At 51.0% G+C, this 27,899-nt stretch overlaps 1 protein-coding gene across 2 annotated transcripts; it reads right to left on the bottom strand.

The window, feature by feature from the left end:
- Nucleotides 1–430: 430 nt before the first annotated feature.
- LOC113897340 (L-gulonolactone oxidase) lies at nt 431–26,347 on the bottom strand. 2 transcript variants are annotated; one of them, XM_027549994.1, is made up of 12 exons: nt 25,638–26,346; nt 24,559–24,660; nt 22,442–22,567; nt 21,089–21,183; nt 20,630–20,720; nt 17,621–17,806; nt 9,414–9,521; nt 8,281–8,357; nt 5,935–6,084; nt 4,936–5,100; nt 1,986–2,076; nt 431–1,211 (listed from the first exon to the last, which is right to left on the bottom strand). In XM_027549994.1, exons 1-12 carry the CDS (start codon nt 25,638–25,640, stop codon nt 1,083–1,085), a joined length of 1,323 nt encoding a protein of 440 aa, XP_027405795.1. In that variant the 5' UTR covers nt 25,641–26,346; the 3' UTR covers nt 431–1,082. The 2 variants fall into 2 exon arrangements, with proteins under 2 accessions (XP_027405795.1, XP_027405796.1); XM_027549995.1 differs by lacking the exon at nt 24,559–24,660 and having other exon boundaries at nt 25,638–26,347.
- Between the last annotated feature and the right edge of the window lie 1,552 nt (nt 26,348–27,899).

Below are 27,899 nucleotides of genomic sequence, written 5' to 3'. Positions count from 1 at the left end.
ATGGAGCATCTTTTCATGTGCTTATTGACCATTTGTATATTTTCTTTGGAGAAATGTGTATTCAAGTCCTTTGCCCATTTTTGATTAGTTTGTTTTTGTGTTGATAAATTGTAGGGGTTCTTTGTATCTTCTGCATATTAACCTCTTATGAGACATATGATTAGAATACACATTTCTTGATCCAGGAGCCTGTCTTAAGGTTCTTTTAATTTCCCCCAAAGCACTTGGCACCTTGTAGATATTCAACAAAAGCTTTGTGAAATACTAGCCACAACATGTGGGAGGTCAGAGGCCACTTGAAACTGCAAAAGGAATATGAAGAGCATTTTCCAGGCAAGTCCAAGACTCTGGAGGGAAGCTGGGGAATCAAGGAGCCTTCTGTTCCCAAAGGATTACCTTGGAGATGGAGAGGAAGGAGCAGAGACTAGACTAAATGAACTCTTGGCCTTTATTAAAAAGAAGGCAAGGAAAGTCCCCCTTTCCAAACATCCCTGGAATAGACATGCTGCAGGTTGGGCTATGGGAGGTCAGGTGGACAAGTGGACCCCCTGAAGAGAACAGTCCCAGGGCAGGGCACATGCCTCTGAGCATCTGAAAGACCCTGGAGGGTGAAAGGAAGCAGGGCACAGCACACACGACCTCTATGTCTAAACGTATGCTGGTGGGACTCCTCCTTATGAGGGTAGGCAGGGTGATCCCTGGAGCTCCAGACATCCAGCTAGCAGGTGGAACCTGTGAATGGCCGAATCCTTACCTCCTAGATACACAGAATGTTTGGGGGCTTCTCTGTGTCCTGGGAACAGGATGTGGTGACTGCAGGCTTGGGCCAAGAGGATGCTGCTGGAGAGGTAAAGGGATTTGGTGCTCTTCCTTAGCCAGGGTGTTGTGAGGATGAAGGAGGTAGGGGATGCCCAGACCCAGGTTCCTTGCTGTGGGTCAGAGAAGCTGTGGGTGTCCTGGCAGAGGGCCCCAGGGGAGATGTCTGTTCCCCATCAGGACAGCGGGACACTGAGCCTTCAGCCCTGTGGGAGGTGGGCCTGGAGGTGGGATGAGGTGGGCTAGACTTGTTTTCTGTTTGTGCTTCAGTAGAACACTTTCTCCAGATAGGCGTTCAGAAACATCCCTGTGGGGTCCAGCTTTTCTCGGATGGCACAGAACCTCTGGAAGGCCGGGTACATTTTCTCAAAGTCCTTCCGGGTGCAGTTGTGGGCCTGAGGAAGCAACCGGAGACAACAGGCCTTGTTTCCTGGAGCCGGCATTTCAGCGGGGCTGCAAACCTGTGTCTGTGTGCCTGCATGTGTGATCCCCCATCCCTTGGCACACACAGAGCACATGCGTGCAGGTATATGCATGCACACACTCATAAACCCACATGCGTGTACCACACCCATGTCTGCATGTATGCACATGTATACATGCATATAGGCTCATGCACAAACACATGTGTTATGTGTGTGCACATACGCACACACATACATGCATGCACATACATATAATGTGAAGAACCCAAACAGGAGGGAGGAAGTTCTTGGAAAGCAGAGAAGGAAGCGGTTAAAATGCAGTATTAAAGTTCCCGTTCCATTTGCCGTCGGGCAGTGGAGGGGGCTCTGGCCCCAGTTCTACTGCTAATTAGTAAGTCCCATCATCTCTGAGAGACCCCTAGTTTCCTGTCTGCTGAATGGACTCATTGCCTTAGCCTGCTTATAGGGTTTCTATGAGAATTAAATAAAATGAAAAGTGAGCACTAAAAACTCGAAGGGAACTACAGTCACTGGGCTGCTGGAACATGAATGCAGAGAAGCTGGTTTAGTTGAGGTGGTGGAGGTCCTCCTTCCTCTGACTTGCTCAGCTCACAGTTTCCCCAGGAGGTTGGAGCCCTGGGCAGGCAGGACAATAGGGAAGAGAGGCGCCCTCTGGTGGAAGCCCTGGCTCACAGTAGCTGCCCAGCTCCCACCCATGGTGAGGCTCCAACAGACGCGTCTTACCTTGGCCCAGTGGGGCCTGCCTCCCACCTTCTTCATGATGGTCTCATAGGCCAGCCAGTAGTCCAGCCGCGGTACGTCCTTGCCATAGGGCCTGAGGAGGGGGCAGAAGGAGGTGAGGCTATGCTCTTGTCTTGTGTGGTCTCACCCATGGTTATCAGGCATCTTGCCCAGCACTTGTCCACACAGCACGGATGGCAGTGACTCAGCATCCTGCAGCTTTTGCTCAGACGGATTTGGAAAAAGTTTACAACCTCTTACATATATTTTAACTGTCAACTGAAAGTTGCTGTATTTTTGTTGTTGTTCAGTCATTCAGTCATGTCCGACTCCTTGCAACCCCATGTGTATGAGTGTGAATAATTTTAAATTAATACATTTTTTTCCTCTGTGTGTGTGTATCTATACACACACACTTATTTGGGCTTCCCTGGTGACTTAGTGGTAAAGAATCCACCTGCCAATGCAGGAGATGCGGGAGACATGGGTTGGGAGGATTCCCTGGAGGAGGAAATGGCAACCCACTCTAGTATTCTTGCCTGGAAAATCCCATGAACAGAGGGAAAATCCTATGAACAGAGGAGCCTGGTGGGCTACAGTCCATAGGGTTATAAGAGTTGGACATGACTGAGTGACTAAGCATAGCACATACAGTTATTTAAAGATTTGAATTTTAAATCTAAATAGTTTAAAATGTAAATTTTAAAAATTTAATGTAAAGATTATTTAAAAGATATATACAAAAAATCTTAATAATAAATAAATAGATATATAAATATTTCTATCAGAATCACCTCATTTGATGTATGGAAATCACAGCCAATATAACCTAGTTGGTCAGTCCTTGCTGCAAAGTCAGACTTACCGACAGAGAAGAATCAGAACTCACAAAAACTCAAATGTTATGATGCAGCCCCCAGGCGAATTTTCTTGCTTCTGAATTTGCATTCACAGGCAGGGACAAAATGGACAGACATCTTGAGGACTGAGCCAGGCCCTAAGTTTGTCCCTGCGTGAAATAAGCTGCCTTCTGTTCAGTGTGGGTTTCTGAAATTCTCTTTTCTGGCTTCCGGACCCCCCTCCAGGGCAGCGCCCTCTTAAATTGTCCCTTGGGATCCCCTGAGTTTGGGGGTATTTTACAGATGGGAGAAATAAAGCATAGTAAGATTCAGGCTGGGTGAGAGGTGGTCTGTTTGTCTTTTACAAAGTCAGGGAAGGACTAGTATCAGTGGTGGATGGGAAGGAAGATAGATGTGTCTTAAGCAAGGAGTTTTAGAAAAGATGAGTTTCTTAAACTGTGTGTGTCCTTAAGCCTCACATGGGAGGTCATTGCCCAACCAACTTAGGAAACAGTAACACAGTATGAGCGTAAGGTGTCTGCCTATGGCCCGGCGGAGCTGGCTAGATGGGCGCCGTGTCCAGGCATAACTCTGTTTTCTGCTGAACTGAAACCTGGCCTCACAGTCCTTCTCAACCCAATGTTCCGGGCTCTCAGAATCATTGCCTAGGGCAGCACATGAGACAGCATAAACTTGTCATTCCTTAATATCAGTTTTGCAAAGGGTAGCTTTGCATATTAACATTAATATTAACATTTGCCTGTATTCTCTTTTTTTTTCTTTTTTTTAATTTTTTATTCTTTTCATTTTTTAAAAATTTTATTCATTATTTTTTTCTTAATTTTTAAAAGAAAATCCATCCTGAACCCTCCTCCCTCCTCCCTCCCCATACCATCCCTCTGGGTCATCCCAGTGCACCAGTCCCAAGCATCCAGCATCGTGCATTGAACCTGGACTGGCATCTCGTTTCATACATGACATTTCACATGTTTCAATGCCATTCTCCCAAATCTTGCCACCCTCTCCCTCTCCCACAGAGTCCATAAGCCTGTTCTATACATCAGTGTCTCTTTTGCTGTCTCGTATACAGGGTTATCGTTACCATCTTTCTAAATTCCATATATATGCGTTAGTATACTGTATTGGTGTTTGTCCTTCTGGCTTACTTCACTCTGTATAATAGGCTCCAGTTTCATCCACCTCATTAGAACTGATTCAAATGTATTCTTTTTAATGGCTGAGTAATACTCCATTGTGTATATGTACCACAGCTTTCTTATCCATTCATCTGCTGATGGACATCTAGGTTGCTTCCATGTCCTGGCTATTATAAACAGTGCTGCGATGAACATTGGGGTACACGTGTCTCTTTCCCTTCTGGTTTCCTCAGTGTGTATGCCCAGCAGTGGGATTGCTGGATCATAAGGCAGTTCTATTTCCAGTTTTTTAAGGAATCTCCACACTGTTCTCCATAGTGGCTGTACTAGTTTGCATTCCCACCAACAGTGTAAGAGGGTTCCCTTTTCTCCACACCCTCTCCAGCATTTATTATTTGCCTGTATTCTCAGTCACTCAGTTGTGTCTGACTCTTTGTGATCCCATAGGCTATAGCCCACCAGGCTCCTGGGATTTTCCAGGCAAGAATACTGGAATGGGTTACCATGCCTTCCTCCAGGGGAATCTTCTGGACCCAGGGAATTGAACCTGTGATTCCTGCATTGGCAGGTGGATTCTTTACCACCAGAGGAGCCCATTACGTATTACATATTAATTAATAGTACATATTAATAATATCTCCAATAATAACTAACAATTATAATTATTATGTATAAATAAAACAATTCTAATTAACAATAATATTATATATTAATTAACATTAATGAACACATTAACACAGTACAGCTAGAAAGGGTAGTTGTTGGAACGGGAAGGAGAGAGACTATTTTCTGCTGCTAGGACCAGGGAAGTCTCCCTGGAGAAGGTGGCATTTGAACTGGCCTTGAAAGCTGGGGAAGGAGGGAGGGGCCCTTCGAAGCGCAGGGACCTGCTTCCGCAGCCCCGCCCCTTCACTACCGCCTTCCCCAGCCCCGCCCCGCCCCGAGCGAACCACTCACCTGTACATGATGATGTTCATGTAGCAGCTGTCGCGCTGGAAGCAGGGGCTCAGCAGGATGTCGTCCCCGCGAGTGAAGCGTACCTCCACGGGGTAGTGGGCCACTACCTTGGGGTTCGCCTCCAGCATGGCCTTCAGCTCCAGCAGGGCCTCTTTGGTCTTCTCTCTGCCCTCGGCCCAGGGTGGGAGAGGGGATGGAACCCAGACCTGAGGAAGGGGCCTCCGGAGATGTCCCATGAGGCTCAGCATGGCCCCCAGGAAGCCCCTTCCTCATGGCTTCTGCTCTTAAAGTCCTTCTCACAGAAGCAGAGAGCTACCTCCTGCTCCTGCTCCAGCCCCCAGGACCCCCACCCAATTGGAGGCTCTCCTCAGGTCTCTTTTCTGGCCACAGCTGTCCCAGGCCGTGGCCTCCTCTTCTTCAGATAGGATCAAGCCACTCTGATGCCAAGATTCCTACGTTTTCTAATAGTCCAGCCCTGAGAGTCTGGTGGCCCCAGCCCCTGAACACTGTGACAGAGGGATCTCCTGAGCCCTGAGCACTGATCCCCCTTTTCCTGGAGAAAGACAAAGAGGGGCAATTCAGAGAGGAAGCTGCAGTGAGTCGGGTACAGACCTAGCTTCCGTCTCAAGAGGGTCCCTCCCCATGAAGAGGCCCCCAGCCTGCCAGGTGGGCTCTGCTAACGGAGGGACTGAACACAGGGTACAGTCTTTCAGAAGAACCAGATGCTGGCCACAAAGCCCTATGTTTCAAGTCTAAACCTGCTCTCCCAGCCTCATGGCTGGAGAGGGGCCAATGGGGAGAGTGGAGTGGATCCCCTGGCTGGTTTCCCGAGAGGCACAATGGTGCAAGGACACTGAACGGGGATTTGGAACTTTCCGTTTCCCCCAGAAATAACAGGTAGGATGGGGAGCCTGGTTGGCAGTGCATAGGCTATGAGCAGGACCCAAAGGGAGCTATATGTTGCTGACCCACCCGCAGGGTGGCCCACTCGGCCCTTACCTGGGGATGGCCCAGTCCTGGACATGCTGCTTGAAGCGGCACTCGTAGGTGAAGATCTTATGGCTGAGGTTGCAGTTTTCCTTCTTCCCGTTGAACAGGAGCCAGAAGAAAAAGCGATTGATCCAGCCCACAAGGCCTGGCAGGAAGGTGCTGGGGGGCAGGCCAGAGGGGTCATGATCATCAAATTATCCAGCGGTTAAGTACTGGCTGTGTTGTGGGCAGTGGACCGAGTCCTTTACAAACCGGGGCTTCGTTCTCTACATCCTGTGCCACATGTGCTAATCTGCAGCCTGGAAATCCCTCCAGGGAACCTGAAGATCCCCCTGCAACACTCTCTCTGTGGCTGCCCAGGGCTCCAGTTATGGATTTTAGCCTACGTTTTATTCTTCTCTCCCTCTTTAATGACTAGGTTGTTTTTAGTGTTAGAGTGTTTCATCTTAATCGTGATTTAAAAGAAAAAAACACATAAAATTTAGCCTCTTAACCATTGTTTAAGTGTGCAGTTCCGTAGTGTTAAGTATATTCACATCACTGAGCAGTGGATCTCCAGAATCTTGCAAAACCGAAACTCTTGTCTCCATTAAAAATTAACTCCCCATTTTTCCCTCCAGCCTCCGGCAACCTCCATTCTTCTCCCACAACCTTCCATACTTCCCGTCTCTGTGAATTTGACTGCTCTGGCTGCCTCGTATAAGTGGAATCCTCAATATTTGTCCTCTTACGTGTCTGGCTTATTTCAGTTTTCATCATGTCTTCAAGATTCGCTCACATTGTAGCCTGTGTCAGAATTTCCTTCCTTTTTAAAGGCTGTCTGGTTTTCCATTGCATAGCTATATGTCCCATTTTGTTTAGTCATCAGTTGGATAGTTATGTTCACTTTTTGGTTGTGAACACAGATGTGCAAATGTCTCTTTGAAATTGTGCTTTCAGTTCTTTCTGACATATAGTCAGAGGTGGAATTGCTGGGTCATAAGGGAAATTCTGTTTTTAACTGTTTGAGAAACCTCATACTGTTTTCCATAGTGGCTACACCAGTTTATATTCTCACCAACAGTGCATGCGTCCTAAGTCGCTTCCAACTCTCTGTGACCCTGTGGACTGTAGCCCGTCAGGCTCCTCTGTCCATGGGATTTCTCAGGCAAGAATACTGGAGGGGGTTGCCATTTCCTCCTCCAGGGGATCTTCCTGACCCAGGAATCGAACCTGTGTCTACTGCATTGGCAGGCGAGTTCTTTACCACCGAGCCACCGGGGAAGCCAAATCACCAAGACCCAATCCATCATTTAGCTTTCACCACTGCATCCTTGGGCACATGGCTCAGCAAGTGGCCCAGAGCTGCAAGGGTGAGGCCAAGTGGACATGGTTTTCAGAAGCTACTAAATGAGAGCCACATGGGCGGGGCTCACAGGCCATGGAGCTCCCTCAGAGCATGTGTCCCGGCCCGGGATGTGGCCACTGTGATTTAGAGCTCAATTTATTTGGATGCTTCCTGGCTTGGACTCCACAGACACAGGCACATAAAGCTGCCAGGCTGCTGTGATGGAAGGGGAGAGAAGTCTGGCTGGGCATTTTCCACTCTCACCCCCAATCCATCATCTGATGGAGCAATGGCCTCCAGGCTGGACTCACTGTCTTTAATAAGACACCAAAGTCTCCAAGATAAAAGACTAGATGGATACACTTTACAATAAGTTTAAATATGTCTATACACCATAAGGGCTTCCCAGGTGGTAAAGAATCTGCCTGTCAATGCAGGAGACACAAGAGAAGTGGGTTTGATCCCTGGGTCAAGAAGATCTCCTGGAGCAGGAAATGGCAACCCACTCCTGTATTCTTGCCTAGGAAATCCCATGGACAGAGGAGCCTGCTGGCCTACAGTCCAGGGGGTCTCAAAGAGTCTGACACTTAGTGGCTGAACAACAACAATAGCAGCAACATACTTTAAATATGTGTTGCCTATATTATTTATGTGTATGAAACATTTCAAAAGTTTTTATCAGATGCCATTCCACGTCTTGGCTGAATATAGCATCACTGCTCAAGGACCCATAGGCCTTCCTCATCACTCATAGTTATGTGTCTGGTGCTTGAGCCTGAACACAGACTTCAGGCTGGGAAGGAGGTAAGAAACTGGACAATAGGAAGGTTCACATCACCCATGAGTCAGGGTGTGCAGCCTGGGCATGGGTATTTTTAAAAAAAGCTCCACAGCGTTGGAATTCACTGCTCTGGACCATGCAGACAGACCCAGTTTGCATGTCTGAAGGTGGGATGTTGTTCTCCTGATGAACCACATCCCCAGAAGTAGATGGCAGGTGCTGGGGAAAGATACAGTAGCATTCCTACCTGATCCAGAGTAGGAACTCCAGTAAGTAGAATCCAATAGCGTAGTCCCAGAACCAGTTGGCTGAAGAGGAGGGCGGCTGGGAAGCAGAGTCTGTGGTCAGTTCCGAGCTGGAGCTGAGTGTCCCAGGAGAGTGTGTGTGCTGGGGGAGGGGGAACCCACTTGCCAGGATGATTGAAAGCCTCATTCTTGGTGGCACTGCCGATCCCCATGTCCTGTCCCCTTCTGTTTCGTGCTTATGTGATCGTTTTGCTCAAGACCAAGAAATGCCTATGTCTCTTCTCTGCAGAGCTGATGAGCCTGGTGTTCAGCAGTCACCCTTTATGAACCCCATGCCAGCCCCATACACATAGTAGGTGTTCTGGCCTTTGCCTGACTTGTCTGGTCAACATTTTCCTGCTGCTGCTGCTGCTAAGTCGCTTCATTCGTGTCCGACTCTGTGCGACCCCATAGATGGCAGCCCACCAGGCTCCCCCATCCCTGGGATTCTCCAGGCAAGAACACTGGAGTGGGTTGCCATTTCCTTCTCCAATGCATGAAAATGAAAAGTGAGAGTGAAGTCTCTCAGTCGTGTCCGACTGTTAGCGACCTCATGGACTGCAGCCTACCAGGCTCCTCCATCCATGGGATTTTCCAGGCAAGAGTACTGGAGTGGGTTGCCATTGCCTTCTCCAACATCTTCCTAAGTGATGGCTTTATTTTATTCTGCTGAGAAGCAGCCTGTTTGCCAAGGACATGGTGGTGAGGAGACAGAACCATGGGTTTCTTCCCCTGGGGGGTGGGAAGGATGGGGTGCTGGAGTGAAGGTGGGATGCGCTAGCTGGCTTCTGAGGTCTATCCTGACTGCTTAGGACTCATTAGCCAGTCCTGCCAACACCTCTGTCTCTGCTTCCCACATCTGGATTGTCCCTTGACCTCCTACTCCTGTATCCCTGCTCACAGACTCATGGACCCTTACTGGGACCACCTTCCCTCTCCTTCCACCCTCTGGCATTTAGTGCTTCTCTCCTCATGCTCAGGGATGTTCACCCTTTGCTTTTCCTCTCATCTCTCACCGATCATCAGGATGATAATAAGTGTTAGGCGCCCTGGGAGCTGGGCAGTGTGGGGGAATGGGGGAGATGCCCACAGCTACCTTGTTGGTGTGGTCCTGGTAGATTACACTGACATTCTCGCTGTGTGGGAACCAGAGAAAGCGGAAGTATTCGGATTTCTTCAGGTGACTGTCCAGGTTGTCAAGAACCTGAGAAAGGAGCAGAGATTGTGTTGGTCACATTTGATGGTGGGGATGCTGGAAGTTGGGCCCCCCCATCAAAAGAAAATATCCTAAATTGTCCTAACGTTGCCAAATAACAAGGGGTGTGTCCTATAAGATGCTGGACGTCAAGTAGTAAGGAATCTATCGCCAATGCAGGAGATGCAAGAGACACAGTTTCGATCCCTGGGTTGGGAAGATCCCCTAGAGAAAGGAATGGCAACCCACTCCAGTATTCTTGCCTGGATAATCCCATGGACAGAGGAGCCTGGTGGGCTACCGTCCATGGAATCACAAAGAGTTGGACACGACTGAGCACACGCATGCCACGGGCATTAAAATGGTCCACTTTATAGGCTGACTTCATTGAATTATGCAGAGGATAAAAATGAGTTCTCGGTTATCCTGACTTGAACAAAGACTAGCTGTATAAGTTTGGGCAAGTGCCTCAATTTCCTCATCTGCAAAATAGGATTAACAACAGTATCTATGTCAGGATTGTTATGAAGATTAAACACACTAATGCCTAGAAAGCCCTTAATGTGGTGTCATGAGCACGGTAAGCTCCATACAGGAGTAAGCTGCTGCTGCTACTATCATTCTTCCATTGTCGTTGGCAGCATCACTGTCATCCTCTCTTATTCCCACAACCCCTGACACTGCAGTGGGCTTTAATAAAATGAACAGGAGTGTCTGACTCTGAATGGCTCATCCGTATACGTCGAGATATCACAGAGCAAGTCATCTCTCCCTGACACCCATCAGGCTGACACATGACAGATTCTGAGCCAAAGGAGATGCAGATTTGGGGTTTGACAGGCAGCTGGGAGGGAGGGGGAGAGTGCTGGTTTTGGAGTAAGTTCTGGATTCAAGGCCTGGCCTGGTGACTTGGCAGCTGCACAACCTTGCCGGATCCATATCCCTGGAGCCTTGGTTTCCCACCCTCCCCAAAAACACATGGGCAGTTGTACAAATGAAATGAGATAATCTATGCTGAAGCTCCTGAGTAGAGTGCCTGCCTGTGGCATGTACCCAGTGGAGAGTTTAGGTTCTGAATGTGAGCAATCCTGGCACACATCTGGGGATCTAGCCCTATTCCCCACCAGGTTCCCAGCTGCGAGTTTCAGGAAGCAGCATCTCTTCATCTGTAGAACCAAGACAGAAATAGCCTTCTGTCCTTTTCTTCCTTCCTTCCTTCTTTCCTTCCAGGACTCTTGTGAGAACCAAGGGAGGTCATGGATGTGAAAGTAGTTTACAAGCTGTAAACACAGCAAGGAGATCAAACCAGTCAATCTGAAAGGGAATCAACCCTGAATTCTCATTGGGAAGACTGACCCTGAGGCTGAAGTTCCAATACTTTGGCCACTTGCTGCCAAGAATCAACTCATTGGAAAAGACTCTGTTGCTGGGAAAAATTGAAGGCAAAAGGAGAAGGGGACAGCAGAGGATGAAATGGTTGGATGGCATCACTGACTCAATGAACATGAAGTTGAGCAAACTCTGGGAGATAGTGAAAGACAGGGAAGCCTGGTGCACTGCAGTCCATGGGGTCACAAAGAACTGGACACAACTCAGCAACTGAACAACAACAAAAACCACCTGTGATTTCCATATCTGGCCAGAAAGGAAGGAAAAACCAAGGTGAAACACCAAGGAATGAGTCCATCTAAAACTTCAATTTGGAGCACCTGGGAGCAGTGGAATTTTAGGATTCTGGGTCCTGGTCATCACTTCAGGGAGGACCCCTGACTTGTTAACTGATGCTTGATGGGGCCCAGGAGATACAGGAATGGGCGGACCATTGTCACCTTCCAGTGACCTGGCTGCCATCCCGAACCTCCCCTGCCACACGTCAGCCCAGGCTGTGGGTCACCCGATTGCATCTCTGTTCATATCTCTCCAGCCTTCCCCTAAAATCGGCTCTTGCTAACGTGGCTTAGTCCAGGCCCTTCTTAGCTCTCACTGGCTCTTCTGCACTAGCCTCATAATTTTCCCCATTTTTCATCTTTCCAGACAACATCTACAGGGAAGCATTCCAAGACACAGCTCAAAAATCTCCAGCAGGGCTCCATTTCCAATGGAATCGAGCCCGAATAGTTCAGCACTAAGAGGACTTCTTCCACACACTCTGTCTAGTTCTGTTGCCACTGCCCACAAGTGACCACGTGAAAAGGGTCAGATCTGAATTCAGATGTGCTGTAACTCAGATGCTCAACTCAACCCCACCCCTACCCCCACCAATGCTGTCTCTTTCCATTCTAAGTGGTGTTTATTTATTATATTACATCCATCCCAGAAGTATATTACAGGTACTGAAGCATACATCTGTCCTGAAAGTCATCAAGCCTCTCATTCACATTTGGTTTCTTCTCGAGGGCAGACATCAGCACATTTTTTTCTGTTAAGGGCTAGATAGTAAATATATTAGGCTTTGCTCTCTCTGTTTCCTCACCTCTGCTGTGGTAGCATGAAAGCAGCCACCGACAATACGTTAATGAGGATCGTTGTGGTGTGTCAAGAAAACTTTATTTATAAAAGCAGGTAGTGACCCAGATCTTGCCTGTGGGCCAGTTTCCCAAACCCTCATCCTATCCGCTGCCACAGGGACTTGGACACAGTAAATGCGGCAGGGTTCTTTGCTGCTGTTGTTCAGCCGCTCAGTAATACCCGACTCTTTGTGACCCCGTGGATTGCAGCACACCCGGGTTCCCTGTCCGTCACCATCTCCTGGAGTTTGCTCAAACTCATGTCTATTGAGTCGGTGATGCCATCCAACCATCTCATCCTCTGTCATCCCTTTTTCTTCCTGCCTTCAATCTTTCCCAGCATCATAGCCTTTTCTAATGAGTTGGCTTCGCATCAGGTGGCCAAAATATTGCAACTTCAGCTTCAGCATTAGTTCTTCCAATGCATATTCAGGGTTAATTTGTTTAGGATGGGCTGGTTGGATCTCCTTGCAGTCCAGGGGACTCTGAAGAGTCTTCTCCAACACCACAGTCTGACAGTATCAATTCTTTGGCGCTCAGCCTTAATGGTTCAACCCTCACATCGTACATGACTCCTGGAAAACACTATATGGACCTTTGTCCACAAAGTGACGTCTCTGCTTTTTAATATGCTGTCTAGGTTTGTTGTAGATTTTCTTCTAAGGAGCAAGTGTCTTTTCATTTCATGGCTGCAGTCATTGTCCACAGTGATTTTGGAGTCCAAGAAAAGAAAGCGCCCTATGATTCCTTATTGGAAGAGGAGGCCCTCTTCTGCTGGGCTGTAGATCCGTGAAAAGTTCAGGAAGAAACACCAGGTCCCTGTCACTATCACTTCCATCCTGACTGGGTGATGGACCCATGGCCCATCTCCTCTGGGCAGAACTATTTCTCCTGGGAGGATAGGAACATGGTCTGGAGCTCTGCCTGGAGGATGGGACTGAGAGAGCGGAAAATCCCCCTTCCCTCCTGTCCCAGCCTCCGGGGCCTTCCCAGGTTGCCCAGAATCTCAGCAGTAAAAGTAACGGTGGCACCCCTTTCAGGGCGCCCAGGTTCCCACCAGAATGGAGTAATGGAGCCACTTTCACAGCACACTTTGTGCCTCTCTCCTGGCATCTGTCATTTCTTTTCCTCCCTGCTTTAGAGGGACAAGGCATATCTTTCCTCCCATGCTAAACTCCAAGCTCCTCCAGGCAGGCAGCATGTACCCCCCAGCTCTGTGTCCCTGTGGTCTCTAACTGAGCATTGTGTGGTCACTGAAGGATGGAGCCCCCTGCCCTGGACCCATCCCACTGTGACTCTCTTCAGGGCCTACAAACAATCCTATCTGGGGGAGGAGGGCCCCAGGATCATGTTTCCTCAAGTCTAATTGGTGGTTCCTGGGAGCACCATCAAATCGGGTGGGCCCCAGAGGAACGTCTTCCTTGGAATGTCATTGGCAGGAAGGGTTCTAGAGGGTTCCATCCCCTCCAAAATTAGCACCCTACTGAACTGACTCACGAGAACTGATTACCAGGCCTGTGAGCAGAAGCTGAGGGCTACCTGTCCCCTGGTTGGGGGTTACCTAGTCGTCACTGGCCAGCCACTCAAGAGAGTGGCGGGCATTGGGATGCTGCTGACAAGGTTGGTGTGTCCCAGGGACCAACCCTGCTTCCTACGGCACGGGGGGAGGCGGTGACGCAGGCAGCCGGCTGTACTTCTCACATCTCATTATGATTTGCATGGCATAAAGGGCAAAGGTTGACAGCCATTTCCAAAATCCTCCAGTCTTCTCTCTGACTGTGATTTCATACAAGTTGGACTGCAGGAAGTTGGGAATGCTGAGACCTTGTCATAAGAAGCCAGGGAGGCCACCCCTTTCTTGGCCCCTCTGCCCAGAAGCACTGATTCCAACTCTCCCTTCCCCTCATATGGCTTTGAGCGGCCTTCAGAAGCTGTGTTGAGGTGCAGATAAGAGAATCAGACCTGGGAAGCAGGGAGCTGCGTCTGAGATGGACCACACACAGCACAGGGGTGGGCAGGAGAGGGTAACCTCAGAGAGGGGTGGATGTTAATAAATTCTTCCTTGTGGCTCAGACAGTAAATCTGCTGTCAATGTGGGAGACTCGGGTTCGATCCCTGGGTAGGGAAGATCCCCTGGAGAAGCGAATGGCAACCCACTCCAATATTCTTGCCTGGGGAATCCCATGGACAGAGGAGCCTGGTGAGCTACAGTCCATGGGGTTGCAAAGACTCTGACACGACTAAGTGATTAAGCACACATTGGTTCTCAGGCACCTGCCTGCTCCTGGAAATGAGGTCTCATCATTTTTCTTTTCGGAAGGAAAACATTCAGGGGGAGCAAGAGTGAGGAGAAGCTGCTCCAGTGACAGTTTTCTGATCAGTCACTGAGCAGACTGGGAGCAGGGAGCAGCCTGGGACTCGGCTTCCCACCTGCATATTACTCTTCCTCCCAAGCGTTCCCAGCCCCTTGAAGGGGCCCTTTAAAGGCTGCTCTGAGCGGAGAGGGTAAAAGAGAGTTGAATGCAGGGCCATGGACAGCACACGCCCCTGGGAGGAAATCATAGGGTTGTAAATGCCACCCACCCTCTGCACAGTCCTTGTTTGTGGCCAAAACTGGGCGGGGAAGGCTTGTCCATGGGCGTGATGGACACTGATGATGGGCCTGGTGGAGACCCATGCAGCTCCGGGTGGAAGAGCAGCCAGAGTTGTGCAGAGGAGAGAGAGAGAATCCACAGAGGACCTGCTGACTCACAGAAGAGGAGGAGGAGCAGCATCTAGCCTTGTGAGCCCTCGAGGGATGGGCCGGGGTCGCAGGGGAACGGTGGGGGAATCCACACCAGGATTCATGCCCCTCCCCAGGGATAAGACCCAAGAACATCCCCAGATGCTCCAGGGGAGAGAAGGACCCTCTGTCTCCAGGGTGGGGCACAGTTTTGTATCCAAGTGCTGCACTGGTTTATGTAATGTCAGGGCTGGAAAAGACCTCAGGTTCATCTAATCTGACCCTACTTTTAAAATGGCAAAGAAGGGACTTCCCTGGTGGTCCAGTGGCTAAGGCTCCATGCCCCCAATGCAGGGGACTTGGTTTCGATCCCTGGTCAGGGAACTAGATCCCACATGCTGCAACTGAGACCTGACCAGACAAATAATTTAAAAAATAAAGGCTCCAAAAGTTTGAAGGGCTTGGTCCAGGTTCCACAGAGGGAGCTGCACAATCAGGCTTGGGGCTGCCTGCCTCCCCAGAGCCCCTCTAAATACTCACCGAGCATTCATTGCTGTGTAATTGTGTATGTGTGTTGGGGTTGGGGGACAGCCTGAGATAAGACTGCAAGAACCAGGCCTTAGGTGTGGTCAGTCTTAATACATCTCTGCTAGGTCAAAGGAGGAGCAGGAAGAGGGTGGAGTCTGTCTGTCCACTTGGTTCTAATGCCCTGGTAGGAGCCCCGGGGCCAATCCTACTGGCAAAAGAAGAAGCAATCTCTTTATCTCTGGGTCAAATTATTCAGCTTAAAAATGAACAAGTTCTGACCTAAGTGAGAGGCCGGAAGGTGGTCCCTTTCTTATTGAAGGTGATCTCTGCCCATCTCCCTTCTCTGCCTGAGATGCCGACCCCTTAACCTGCCCACCTCTCCATTGACACCATGCTCACTGAAGTCAGCAGTGATCTCCTGATGACCAGACCCTGCTGTTGCTCCCCAACTCCTAACAGCGTTGGACTCGTCTGGCTGCTCTGCTCTGGACTGAGCACTAAGGCTCCCTTCTCTCCTCAGCCAAGCCCTCTCTCTGTGGGTGACCACATCTACTCTCACGGCCTGAGGGGAGTGTCGACCTCTGCTTTGCGCTGAATTGCATCGACCTAAAATGCAGCATGTAGAAGCCCTCATCCTCGGCATGTGACTGTATTTGAAGCTAGGGCCTGCTTGGAGTGAACAAGAAGCTTAGATCAGCCCCTTAACACTGGTCTGGGGATGTGACTAGTTGAAGCAGGCTCTTGAGGTGGCTCAGAGTCTGGGGTGCCTCCAGGTGGACTGGTTCTACCCTCTTGGAGCTCCCTGGCTTAGCCACACAGTATCACTGCCAAACAATTCCACGAAATGTCCTTGTAATCCTTTCTTGGGCCAAAGCATCAGGCAACTCATTTGCCAAGACTGGCCCACACATGCTCAGCATTGATGCTCTAGGAATCAATGCCGCATCCCCTCGACCAGCATCCCCAACCTTTTTGGCACCAGGGATTGGTCTCATGGAAGACAAGTTTTCCAAGGACCAGGACAGGGGTAATGGTTTCTGGATGATTCAAGTGCACTTTATTTCTGTCATTACTACATCAGCTCCACCTCAGATCATCAGGCATTAGATCTCAGGGAATGGGGACCCCTGCCCAAGAGCATCCCTGGAATCACTTTGTCAGCCACCAGTGGAGAGTTCTGGGGCTAAAGTTCCACAAACATCATGTGTGCTCAGCTGCTTCAGTTGGGTCCGACTCTTTGCAGCCCCACCCACTGTAGCCCACCAGGCTCCTCTGTCCATGGAATTCTCCAGGCAAGAATACTGGAGTGGGTTGCCATACCCTCTTCCAGGGGATCTTTCCAACCCAAGGATTGAATCCGCATCTCCTGCGTCTCCTGCATCTCCTGCAGGCAGACACTTTACCGCTGAGCCACCAGGGAGGCCCCACCAAACACCATGCCTCTGCATAAAGGACCTTCTGCATTTAAATCCTTTGCTGTAAGGTTTATAATGTATTAGAAATTCCAATGGTAAGGATTTTTTCGACCAGATGCTAGATAACAGAATTTTCCATTTTTCACTGACTAGGTACCCTGGGGAGCGTGTTTTGGTACTGAACTAGATACTTTACAAGTGTTATCTGAGTTAATTCTCAGGTTCAATCCTTTCAGGTAAACATGATTTACTCTGTTTTTGCATGAGGAAACGGGCTCAGCAAGGTTAAATGGCTGACTCAAGGTCACTGCTTGGGGGTGGTACTGCCAGCATTCAGTTTGACCCCAAATTCCACCATAACTATGTGGGGCCAGTAGTGTTCACATCACTACCAACTCCATCTGTGCAGAGGGTCTACTCATATTGAATAGTGAGTTGACTATGGAGGAGCTCAGATGCTGAGGGACTTGGAACCATAGATTTGAGTCCTGTAGCTTAGCAATTACCAGGGATAGATCCATGTTTATCAGGCATTTCTGGTCTATTGCATGCTATCCATCCATCCATGCATCAATCCATCATCCATTCATCCATCCATCTGATCATCTGTCCATCTAGTCATCCATCCATGTATCCATTCATCCATCCATCCAATCATCCATTTTCCCAGCTAACCAACATGGGTTTTCATTCATTCAAAAAACAATCCTATCATTCAGAAGCCATCCTTTCTGCCCCTCATCATCCAGCTCCTCTGAGCTCCACTGACCTGCTCACAAAGGGATACTGCCACAGTATTCTGGGGTCAAGGAAGGGCTGGTGAGGTCAGCTCACTGCCCCATTCTGGGGACCTGCAGAGGAGCTCAGAGAAGCATGACTTATTAATGTCCTCCATTTCTTTTCTGAGGCTGAGCAGTGGCATAGGAGAGACAGTACCTCTTTCAAGGTTGAGGGGAAGGTGGTCTCCTGCAAGTGGAACTGGGGCACACACTGCAGTGTGACTGTGAGGATGACTCCGAGGCAGCCCAAGTGCACGCGCGCAGCCTGGAACACCTCTGCGTTGCTGGACTCTGAACACTCGAGAATGGTCCCATTGGCTGTCAGCAGGGTCAGTGCCACCACCTGGCGGTGGGAGAAGAACCACACTTCAGCATCCCCAGGCTTCTGGCAAACCCCTCACTTCCCTGTTTGTCCTTGCAAATGAGGCCAAGTGTCTCCGATTCCCAGATGTATCTGGCCATGATTCCCACCATGTTTCTGGCCCCAGAGACTTTCCCAGCTAGGTCTCCAATCACAGCCCGAGGGAGCCTCAGTCTTGGGGGAGGGTAGGAGGAGAAATGGAGTGAGGGGGGCTGTTTCTGGGTGGCATCAGCCCTCAGCAGGGAGGGGGCCCATCCATCACAGGCATTTCCATGGCACCCCAGTGGCTTGCCCTCCCCCAGCTGCCTTGCTCATCCTGTGGATTTCAAAGTCAGGATTCAGCAAGCTTGTCCTTTGCCCGGAAGAGAGCTAAGATGAAATCAACTCCAAAGAGCACGAGGCCCTGGGTGGAAATGGCTCATAAAGGCAAAGGGTGTGCATGCATCTGGGGGTCCGGAGCTGGCTCTGCTGTCCCAACACACAGCCCTGGGGACCAGAGTCCCTTGCAGGCTGTCTGCTCATTGCCCACCTGAGCACCATCTCAGCCAAGTCTAGTCCATTTTCTCATTTGGGGACCTCTCCCTTGCCTTAGGAACTAGATTCCCCTACCTGGCTCTACCAAACGCAGAATCTCTGGGCTCTGCAGAGTGGGCCGCCCAGTTGGAGACAGGTGATGAACATCACTCTCCTTGCCCTGGGCTCCTGTTTCCAGAGGAACCCTCTTTCATTGCCTGCTGAAATTCCTCTCCACACTCTGCTATCTGCTTACTGGGATGGAAATTGCTTTTGACATGTGCGGTTGGTGGCAGGGTGCCCAGGGTGAGAGAACAGATAAAGCTGAACTAATTCTGGTTAACAGCGACCTAAACCAGAGAAGAGAAACTGGCAGAAGTGGGGCACAGTGGCCTGCTGTGGGACTGAGGGCGTTAGGATGGTTTTTATTAAAAACAGAAACAAACAGATTTTGTTGGAGATTTGGGGATGAGCTGAGCACTGGCCAGTGAAACACAGCAGCGGGGTCCAGCAATAATAAAGGTGGGCACTGACTCACCAGCTGTGTGATCTTGGATGTGTGACTTAACCTCTCTGTTTCCTCATCTGTGAAATGAGGGTCATAACCAACTCAGAGAGACTGGGTGAAGCACCCAGTTAAGTGCCTGGGGGACAGTAGATATTAAAGATGCCAGTGTCTTCCCCTTGCTCCCTGCCATCAGCATAAGTGTAGAATTAAACAGAGGAGCTCTCACCCCCATGTGCCAGGGCCTGTCTTACTCACCTGGGCTTCCTAAGGGAAAGAAAGTAAAAGTGAAAGTCCCTTGTGAAAGTGAAAGACTCTTTGTGACCCCATGGACTGTAGCCCACCAGGCTCCTCTGTCCATGGAATTCTCCAGGTAAGAATACTAGGGTGGGTTGCTATGCCCTCCTCCAGGGGATCTTCCTAACCCAGGGATTGAACCCAGGTCTCCTGCATTGCAGGCAGGTTCTTTACTGTCTGAGCCACCAGGGAGGCCCAAGAATACTGGAGTTGATAGCTTATCCCTTCTCAAGGGAATCTTCCTGACCCAGGAATCGAACGAAGGACTCCTGCATCGCAGGTGGAAGGGGTGGGGAGTTGATAGCTTATCCCTTCTCAAGAGGATCTTCCTGACCCAGGAGTCGAACCAGGGACTCCTGCATTGCAGGTGGAAGGGGTGGCTCCCGACGCAAGTGTCGTGAACTGTCATTGGGCCCCCAGGCTCTCATACACACTGTCTCATTAACCCCCAACCTCCTACAGGTTGAGGAAGATTCTCTTGAGGTAACAGCTGAAAACAGGGATGCCCAGATGAGTTAAACAACCTGCACACATGTGCACACCCAATGCATGTGGGAGGCAGGTTTTGGCCCCACATCTGAGTCCCAAATCTGTGCCCCATACTGGATTCCCATGAAGTTTAAGAAATACTTTTGGGTGGGAACTTCCATGGCAGTCCAGTGGTTAAGACTCTGCCTTCCAGTGCAGAGGGCAGGGGGTTTGATCCTTGGTTGAGGAGCTAAGATCTCACATGCCCAAAACCAAAACATAAAAAGGAAGCAATATTGTAACAAATTCAATAAAGATTGTAAAAAGTGAAAGAAAAGAAAGTGAAGTCGTTCAGTCGTGTCTGACTGTTTGCGACCGCATGGACTGTAGCCTGCCAGGCTCCTCCACCCAATGGGATTTTCCAGGCAAGAATATTGGAGTGGGTTGCCATTTCCTTCTCCAGGGGATCTTCCCAACCCAGGGATTTAACACTGGTCCCCCGCACTGCAGGTAGACTCTTTACCATCTGAGCCACCAGGGAAGCAAAGCGGTCCACATCAAAAAATCTTAAAAGCTTTTGGGTGAAGGTCAGATGTGATCCCAGGCCCATGTGCTCAGCTCCTTCTTGGCTCCTCCCCAACTTGCTAACCTGAAAAGGCCCTTCGCCCTGCCTGGCTTCCAGTTCAGAGCTTTCCCTGGGGATGGAACCCTTTGCTCTGCTTGCCCTTTTCCCCAGGGTGGCCAGGAAGCTCCCTAGAGATGGGGCTGTGTCAACACACATGGGGGTGCCTTCGTCACTTGTGTCTGCTGGGGACTCATGAGGTTCAGAGAGACAATGTTTCTGGAGGGCCTTGCAGAGTCTCCATCAGAAGAGAGACCCAGATGTGTTCAAGGCCCCCACAGAGCCCTGCCGACACCATGCTGGAATGCCTGCTTGTCAGGAGCATCGATGACAAGGGTGAAGGGGCCCTGACCCATCCTCCCCTCTCCCTGGTGGTCAGCATCGAAGCAAGTGAACTCACTTGTGTGGCCAGGATGCCGTGCTTGATCCCTGTGTTGTGGGTTCCAGACCCGATGACGCCACCTGCGGTCACGTCTGACACAGCTCCCAGGCTGGGGAGAGGAGGAGGGACACGGTTAGTCTTCCTGGGACAATATCTCCCAGGATTGTGGTGCGAGGCCCCTCAAAGCAGAACAGCTGATTCATCTCCTGCCTGGGAATCTTGTCCCCAGTTTAGCTTGCAGAGTCAGACATGACTTAGCAACTAAACAACAATTTCTTTCTATTTACATATAATAGCCCCTGGACACCCGGGGATGGGGAGATGGGTACCCTGTACAGGGATCCAGAGAAACAAGTTTATCCTAAAATGTGCTCCTCTCTGGCCCCTGTCAGATCCTTGAGTGTCTGGCTGAGGTCAGGGTTGGGAGTGATGGTCATCACTGGCACCCGCCCTGGGAATGGGCGAGGTGGCTCTTACTTGGACAAAGCCAGGCCGTGCTTGTCCAGCTGGGGGTGCAGGTCAGCTAGGAGGATGCCAGCCTCCACGGTCACCTGCTTCTTCTCTGTGTCCACCTGCAAGAGACCGGCACAGGCTAGGGTGAGCTAGGCTGTCACCCAGCCCTCGTCCTGCAGCCACGCAAGGCTGTGAGTACAAGCATATCTGTCCCAGCCCACAGTCAGCCCAAGCTGCCTCCCGCTGCAGGCAGCCAAAAGGGCGTGCAGGCAGAGCCCTAGAGTGCTGGGGCTCAGGGACCGTCCTGTGCAACCCTTCTAGTCACAGGGGAGAGAAATAAGGGGCAGGGAAGAGAAGAGGTTTACTCAAGGTCACCTTAGGGCTGGGACTGGTGCTCAGGTCCCCTCAGCCATGTGGGAGAGTGGCTCTATGCCCTGAGACCCCCATGGCTGTCCAGGAGTGGTGGGGGAGGGAGGGGAGGAGTAGTCTCTCCATTTCACAGCATGGAGACTGAAGTTCAGGGACTCTAAGTCACTTGCCCAAGGTCACACAAACATCCGCAGTGGAACCGAGATAAGGATTCACATCTGTGGACTCCGGAACACACATTTCACTGACCCTGAGCACACAGCCTGGGCAAAATCAATTACCAGAGCCCGGTCCTCACTAATTAGTGATCAGAGTTAATTCCTGCCATGACTGATGTTTTGACCAGAGCATTTTCTACGGGGTGGAGATGGTTGGCCTGAGCAAATCAGGAAATACATAGTACAGAGAAATCTAGAATCTCTGCTAGCAGAGCTGGAGGGGTGGGTACCAGGCAAAAAAGACAGCTCAGAGGAGCTGGCCCTGGCAGGTGAGAACAAGAGCCCTGCACATGCCTGCACTCTCACTCCCTGGCAGGCTCCTGGTTGTGGGCGGGGCAGGGGAGGGTGTGAGACGCCTGGATTAATGTATCCCAGCACAGGGCTGGTGTCAGACTCCTGAGTCTGTGGCCAGCTCTGCCACTGGTCAGCTGTGTGACCTTAGGCAAGTCACTCCCCTTCTCTGATCTCCAGTTTCCCTATATGCAGAACAAGTTAGGTGCAAATCTTGGATTTGTCATGAATCCACCTTTGGGGGCCTGACTTGTGGACATCCTCTCTGTGGCCACAAGGATACACACAGACCAGATGTGAGGCTTGAAGGAGTCCAGGGCAGGCCTGTGTGAGGTGAGGGTGACCACAAGTGGACCAGGAATGGGGGGGGGTCACTTTGGGACTCAGAGGCCAGGAGGGGATGATGCATGAGGGAAAAGAAGGCTCCGCGTCCACCCTGGAGTCTGGGATGGAGTGGCATGGGGTGGGGCAGAGGCAGGGAGCCCAGCACTCTGAGTACCTTGAGGACGCGGTTCATCTTGCCCATGTGGATCATGAAGCCGTCAGTGCAGGCGATGTCTGAGGGCGAGTGGCCACCGCCCACCACCTTCACCCGCTTGTTCTGCTGCCTGGCCAGGGCCAGCACCTGTGGAGGCAGCATCTGTATCAGCCTCAGCCCAGGCCTTTCTCTGTGAGGCAGCCGGGAAACCCAGGTGTTGCACCCCCAGTCCCCCAGGTGCTGCCTGGCTGGAAGCCGCTGTGCAGGCCACTCCAAGAAAGAGCTAGAGAGAAGGACCAGAAAGTGAGCGGGGTGCAGGCCAGCACGGCTTGGAACAAACTTCGCATGCAGGACATCAGCCCTCAGCTCAGTATGAAGCCTGTTTTCTCCGCATTCAAGGACTTCAGATCCATTCAAAGCCACTCCACCTCCTAGCCTTCCTCTTTTGCCCTCTCTGCTCCACAAACATCCCCCACCAGCCATTGAAGACTCTGATCATTCTCCACCTGTCCTCCCCTCATCTCCCACTGCCCTACCCCAGCTCCCTTTTGAGCTCCTATTCATTTTCCGGGCTGACACAGTGATCATTTTTCTTCATTTTTCTGCTTAAGAAATTGGGGGCTTCGAATCCGGGTTTAAAATCTGGCTCTGATATTTAGTATTTAATAACAAGGGGAAATTCCAAAGCCTTTCTGAGCCTGTTTGCCCATCTGTTAAATGGGCTAATAATCACTACCTCACAGGTATGGATGGGGACAGGTGAGACCACAGATATGAAGCAGGTGGTGCTGATCACCAGTGGTGACCATGTCATTCCCACCACTCTCCTCTGAGTGCCCTCACACACACGTATGAACAGGCTCACAAACACGTGAATCTCTCCCCTCTTTGTGGTCTGCTAATACTAGTGAAACATCTGCATCCTCTGGGTTAGTCCTATGCAACCTGTCTTAGGGGTAAGGCTTTCAAGAGCAGAGGTTGGGTCTTGTCCATTTGTTCATTCATTCACTCATTTATTCAACAATATTCATTAAGTGCTTCCTGTGTGCCCGATAAAGGGCTAGGTGTGCTAAGGATCCAATGGAAAACAGGAAAAATGTGGCCTTACATCCTTATGAGGGAGAGAGAAAAAAGCATGAAAAAGTTCATGTCAATGAAATAACTGCAGGTTTTGAATGCAGTGAAAGAAATAAGCAAGGAGCTGAGATGCAGAAGATGGGGACATCCTCAGATGAAGTGGTCTGGAAGTCTCTGAGGAGGTGATTTACCCTGAGTGCTAAAGGATGCAAAGGAGTTGGTCCCGCGAAAAGTGAAGGGACAGGCATCCCAGGCAGTGGGAACAGCAAGGGCTAAGATACAGAGGTAGGAAAAAGCTTGGTTTTTCCTGTGATCAAAAGTAAAGAATCCGCCTGCCAGAGCAGGAGATGTGCGTTTGATCCCTGGGTCAGGAAGATCCCCTGGAGAAGGACATGGCAACCCACCCCAGTATTCTTGCCTGGAAAATCCCCTGGACAGAGAAGCCTAGTGGGCTACAGTCCACGGGGTCACAAAGCTTCGGACAGAGATCAGTAGTGAGGCCATTTCAGGCCATGGCAGGTGGGGAAGGGGCGGTGGCCTGGGCTTAGTGACAACAGTGCTGGAGAGAAGGAGGTGGGTTCTAGAAACTTCCAAGCCAGGACTTGCTGAAGTCAGATAAGGGTAAAGAAAGGACAGTGACCTACTTCCTGGCTTCTAGTTTGAGCAACCAGGTGGTTGGTACAGAGTTAGGAAGACCGCAATAGAATAGGCTGAAAGCAAAGAAACATCAAAAACATCCTTCGGGGCATCAAAGTTTGTTATGTCTCTGATGAAAGAAGTCATATGCCAATTTGCAGCTCAGGGAAGAGGCCTGAGCCAGAAATAACAACCGGACAGTCACTGGTGGACACCCCAGGTGGTCACGTGACAGCAGAGTTCAGTTGGAGCCAACCCCATGGTGCTGTTGCCCGGCTAGCAATTCTGGGGTGGGGATGTGGGTCTTAGCCGGGAAGTCCTCCTCTCAGCCTCCTCTCTGGGGGCATTTCTGATCTACATCTCTGGATGGAACTGGAGATCTGGTGGCTGGACCATCGGGCACTGTTCTGAGACAAGATACTCACCTCTCTGACCTCCTCCACGGACGTGGGCTGAAAGTACATCTCCGGGCAACAGCCATAGGTCCTTGCCCAGTTTTGGAATTTGACCCCCTTGTACCCGTGGACCTATGTGATAGGACAAAAGCTGGGTCACCTCCAGTGAGTGGTCTCAGGCTGCCTGACCCCCACCCATCCACTGCCCTGACATTGTAGAGACGGAGGCTGAGGCCACGGCACTGAGCCAGCCTCCGGTTTGCCCTTGTCACCCCTCTGCACCCCTGGGAAGCCTAAACACATGTCAGAAGTTCTGAAGCCAAGTGGCCATGTGGGGGCTTCCTGCTACTATTTTCCTCTATCAGCTCATGGCCGAGCGGGACGGTTGGGGGGTTGGGCAGATCATGCAGAAAACTCAGCGCTCTTAGGAGAAGCAGGGAGATGAGATCAGGGGTGCAGCTGGAGAAAGCAGTGTTTGGGTTCCGGCTCCAGTGTGGTGAGCCCTCTGAAAGACCCAGTAGTATAAGGTGCCCTGGGCTGAGTAGGACAGTGGGGGAGGGGCTGCATGAACTGGCCCGGTGGCCCAAGAAGGAAGGAAACTGGCCTTCAGCTTTCCCACCAGTCTTCTCCTGCAGGAAGGGGCGCGTCTGGGAGACTCCATGGTAGCCTTTCCTGGCCTGGAAGCCAAGCAGGGAGCCCTGGGAAAGGGATTCCCATTTGAGGGACCTCTGCTGTGTGCCTGGATTCTTCCACATGTCATACCTTTTTAGGCCTTACAGCGATACCACTGGATGGATGATATCAACGGTCATTTTCAGGACCAGAAACTGAGGCCCAGAGAGGTGCAGTAACTCCCCCAAACTCACACAGCAACCGAGTAAAGACACAGGAGCCCAACCCAGGCCTTCCTCTTCTATCCCTTCCCCAGCACCCCAACGGCTCCTCAGAGCCTCGAGTCCAATTTGAAGGCTTCCCTGTGGCCACCCCTCAGCCCCACGCCTGCCCAGTTTTGCCCCCTGCCCCAAGCCAGGTTCACGGGCTCAGTCTGGATGTAGCCGGTGGGGCTGACCGGCTGAACTGACCCGACCAGCAGTACCATTTGGCCCTACCATGGCTCCAGTGGTGGGTCAGTGGCCTCGGCTGACTCCGGCTTCCTCTGGGAAGAGAGCACAGGGCAGCAGGGCCCTGGGGCAAAGCAGAGGGGCTGGAACCAGCAGTGTGGTGACAGTGAGCACAGAAGCTCAGGGAGGCACAGAGGGGCCTGCCGGAGGCGGATCAGCAGTGTGACGACAGGCTCCACCCAGACAAACAGCCGCTGGGCCGGCCCTCCGCCCCTCAGCCCCTCTCAGGCAGCAGGGTGAAGAGGCAGCCTTCGCAGGGTGGCCGGTTTTTCCCCAAAAGCTGTGGAGCTCTGATCCCAACAGGGTCTTTGGGGGCTTTCTGGAGCTGAAGGACCCCTGGCCTTGAAACTGAGTCCTTAATGCCACAGATCAGGGGAGGTTGTGACATGGGGCCCATGTGTCAGTTCATTTGTCAGAGTTGGGGGAGGAATTCACCAGGCTGCCCACTGCTACAGGGAGAAAGGACAGGATGTTGGTGGCTGTAGCAGGGGGTGGTGTGCGGGGGAGGAGAGGGACCAGTGACCGCCCAGGCAGCCTTCTAGCTGAAGTCTTCCTTCTCCAGGCCTCAGGGCAGACAGACCCGGGTTCCTCTTTCGTGCTTTGCTGGTTAACCTCCATGAACCTCAGTTTTCTCTTCAGTAAAGCGGGGGCATGTGCCTGTGTGCTGAGCTGCTTCAGTCATGTCCAACTCTGTGTGACCCCGTGGACTGTGGCCCACCAGGATCCTCTGTCTATGGGATTCTCCAGGCAAGAATACGGGAGTGGGTTGCCATGCCCTCTTCCAGGCGATCTTCCTGACCGAGGGATCAAATCCACATTTCTTAGGTCTCCTGCATTGGCAGGCGGGTTCTTTACTACTAGTGACACCTGGGAAGCCCTGAAGTGGGCTTTTTTTGCATACTTCTCTGGGCAGACATCAAGGTTAGAGCAGACGTCTGAGAAGCACTGGGACACAATCAGAGCCTGACATGGTATCAAGCTCTTGCATTTGCTCCTGGCTCTGAGCTTCCAGTGGCAGATTCCTTGGGACATTCCTGTCCCCGTCACTGCCCCTTGGCTCCATGCCTGGCACCGCACTGGCCTCTGAGGCACGTTTGTCCAACAGAACAGATTAATCATCGCTGAGTACCTTGGCATCACATCTGTCCAAGCCAAGAGCTGGGGTCTAGTGGGAAGTGAGAGCAACAACTCTGGGGTTTGAGAGGTGAGGCTGGGCTGGAGGAGCAAAGCTTGAGGTCAGACACATACATAAGTTCTGGGATGGAGGTGGTCAGAGTCGCACATGTGTTCTCAAAACCAGGGTCTCATACAGCTGCCAGGTGCTTGTGTGTATCCATGTTCATGTGTGTGTGTGTGTGTGTGTGTGAACATGATCACACTCCCCGTCTGCAAATGTATGTGCTGGGGGAGGGGAGGGGTGGCAGCTACATGCTCCCCACAGGGAGATCCCAGCTAGTGGAGATGCTGCTGTTTATGATCGCTTAGAGGCAGCTCAACAGCAGAGAGGAAAGAATGGGATGGGTAAGGAATCTGCAGAGCTCAGGGCCACAGAACAGAGCTGACTGGGAACAAGAGATGGAGCCCCTGTTATGGGCTGAATCGTGTCCCCTCCCCCACCCTTAAGTTTCTAAGTTGAAGGCTTAATCCCCAGGACCTCAACAGGTGACTGTGTTTAGATAAGGTTTTTAGAAATAATGAGGTTAAAATGAGGTCATTAGAATGGGACTTGATCCAATACAACTGTGCATAAGAGGAGATTAGGACACACACACAGAGGCTTCCCAGGTGTTGCTGGTGTAAAGGACCTGCTTGCCAATGCAGGATGTAAGAGTTTGTTTCCCACACTTCAGGCAAAATGTGTCCTGCCCCCATCCACAAATGCCTCCTACAGCTACAGCTGAAGCCAGGTTTTCTCCTTTGGGCATATGCATTCCGAGGCAGAACATTCCAGAAGCTGGGTGCCATGGGTGTGGGTGCACCTGGATTGTGCCCCCAAACTGCCTGGGGGCCTTCTTCTGTGCTCCGCTGAGACCCCCTGGAGCCTAGAGTCACCCATCAGGCTTGCTCTGTTCACTCCACGCTGCGGCCCTTGCATGGAACTCGTCCTCCTCACCTCCCTTAAACCAGGAACATCACTCCTACAAATGGCCCTTATTGAAGGAAATAAAATGACATGAAAAGAAATAAGATCAGCAGAAATGGTGTCTATCAGTTAATTCAATCTGCGTCGCTGCCATCTCATGGTTGAGG

Source organism: Bos indicus x Bos taurus, chromosome 8 (genome assembly GCF_003369695.1).
Source record: "Bos indicus x Bos taurus breed Angus x Brahman F1 hybrid chromosome 8, Bos_hybrid_MaternalHap_v2.0, whole genome shotgun sequence".
In the NCBI taxonomy this organism is placed as follows: Eukaryota; Metazoa; Chordata; class Mammalia; order Artiodactyla; family Bovidae; genus Bos; species Bos indicus x Bos taurus.
The sequence above is the reverse complement of the archived record's forward strand: the minus strand, read 5'-3'. Positions and strand labels throughout refer to the sequence as shown.

Coding starts and splice junctions, on each gene's coding strand:
- LOC113897340 (XM_027549994.1), bottom strand. Junction 20,721..21,088: donor CACGGCCTGGCTTTGTCCAA/GTAAGAGCCACC, acceptor TCCTCTCCCCAG/CCTGGGAGCTGTGTCAGACG. Junction 8,358..9,413: donor ACCAGGACCACACCAACAAG/GTAGCTGTGGGC, acceptor TCTGCTTCCCAG/CCGCCCTCCTCTTCAGCCAA.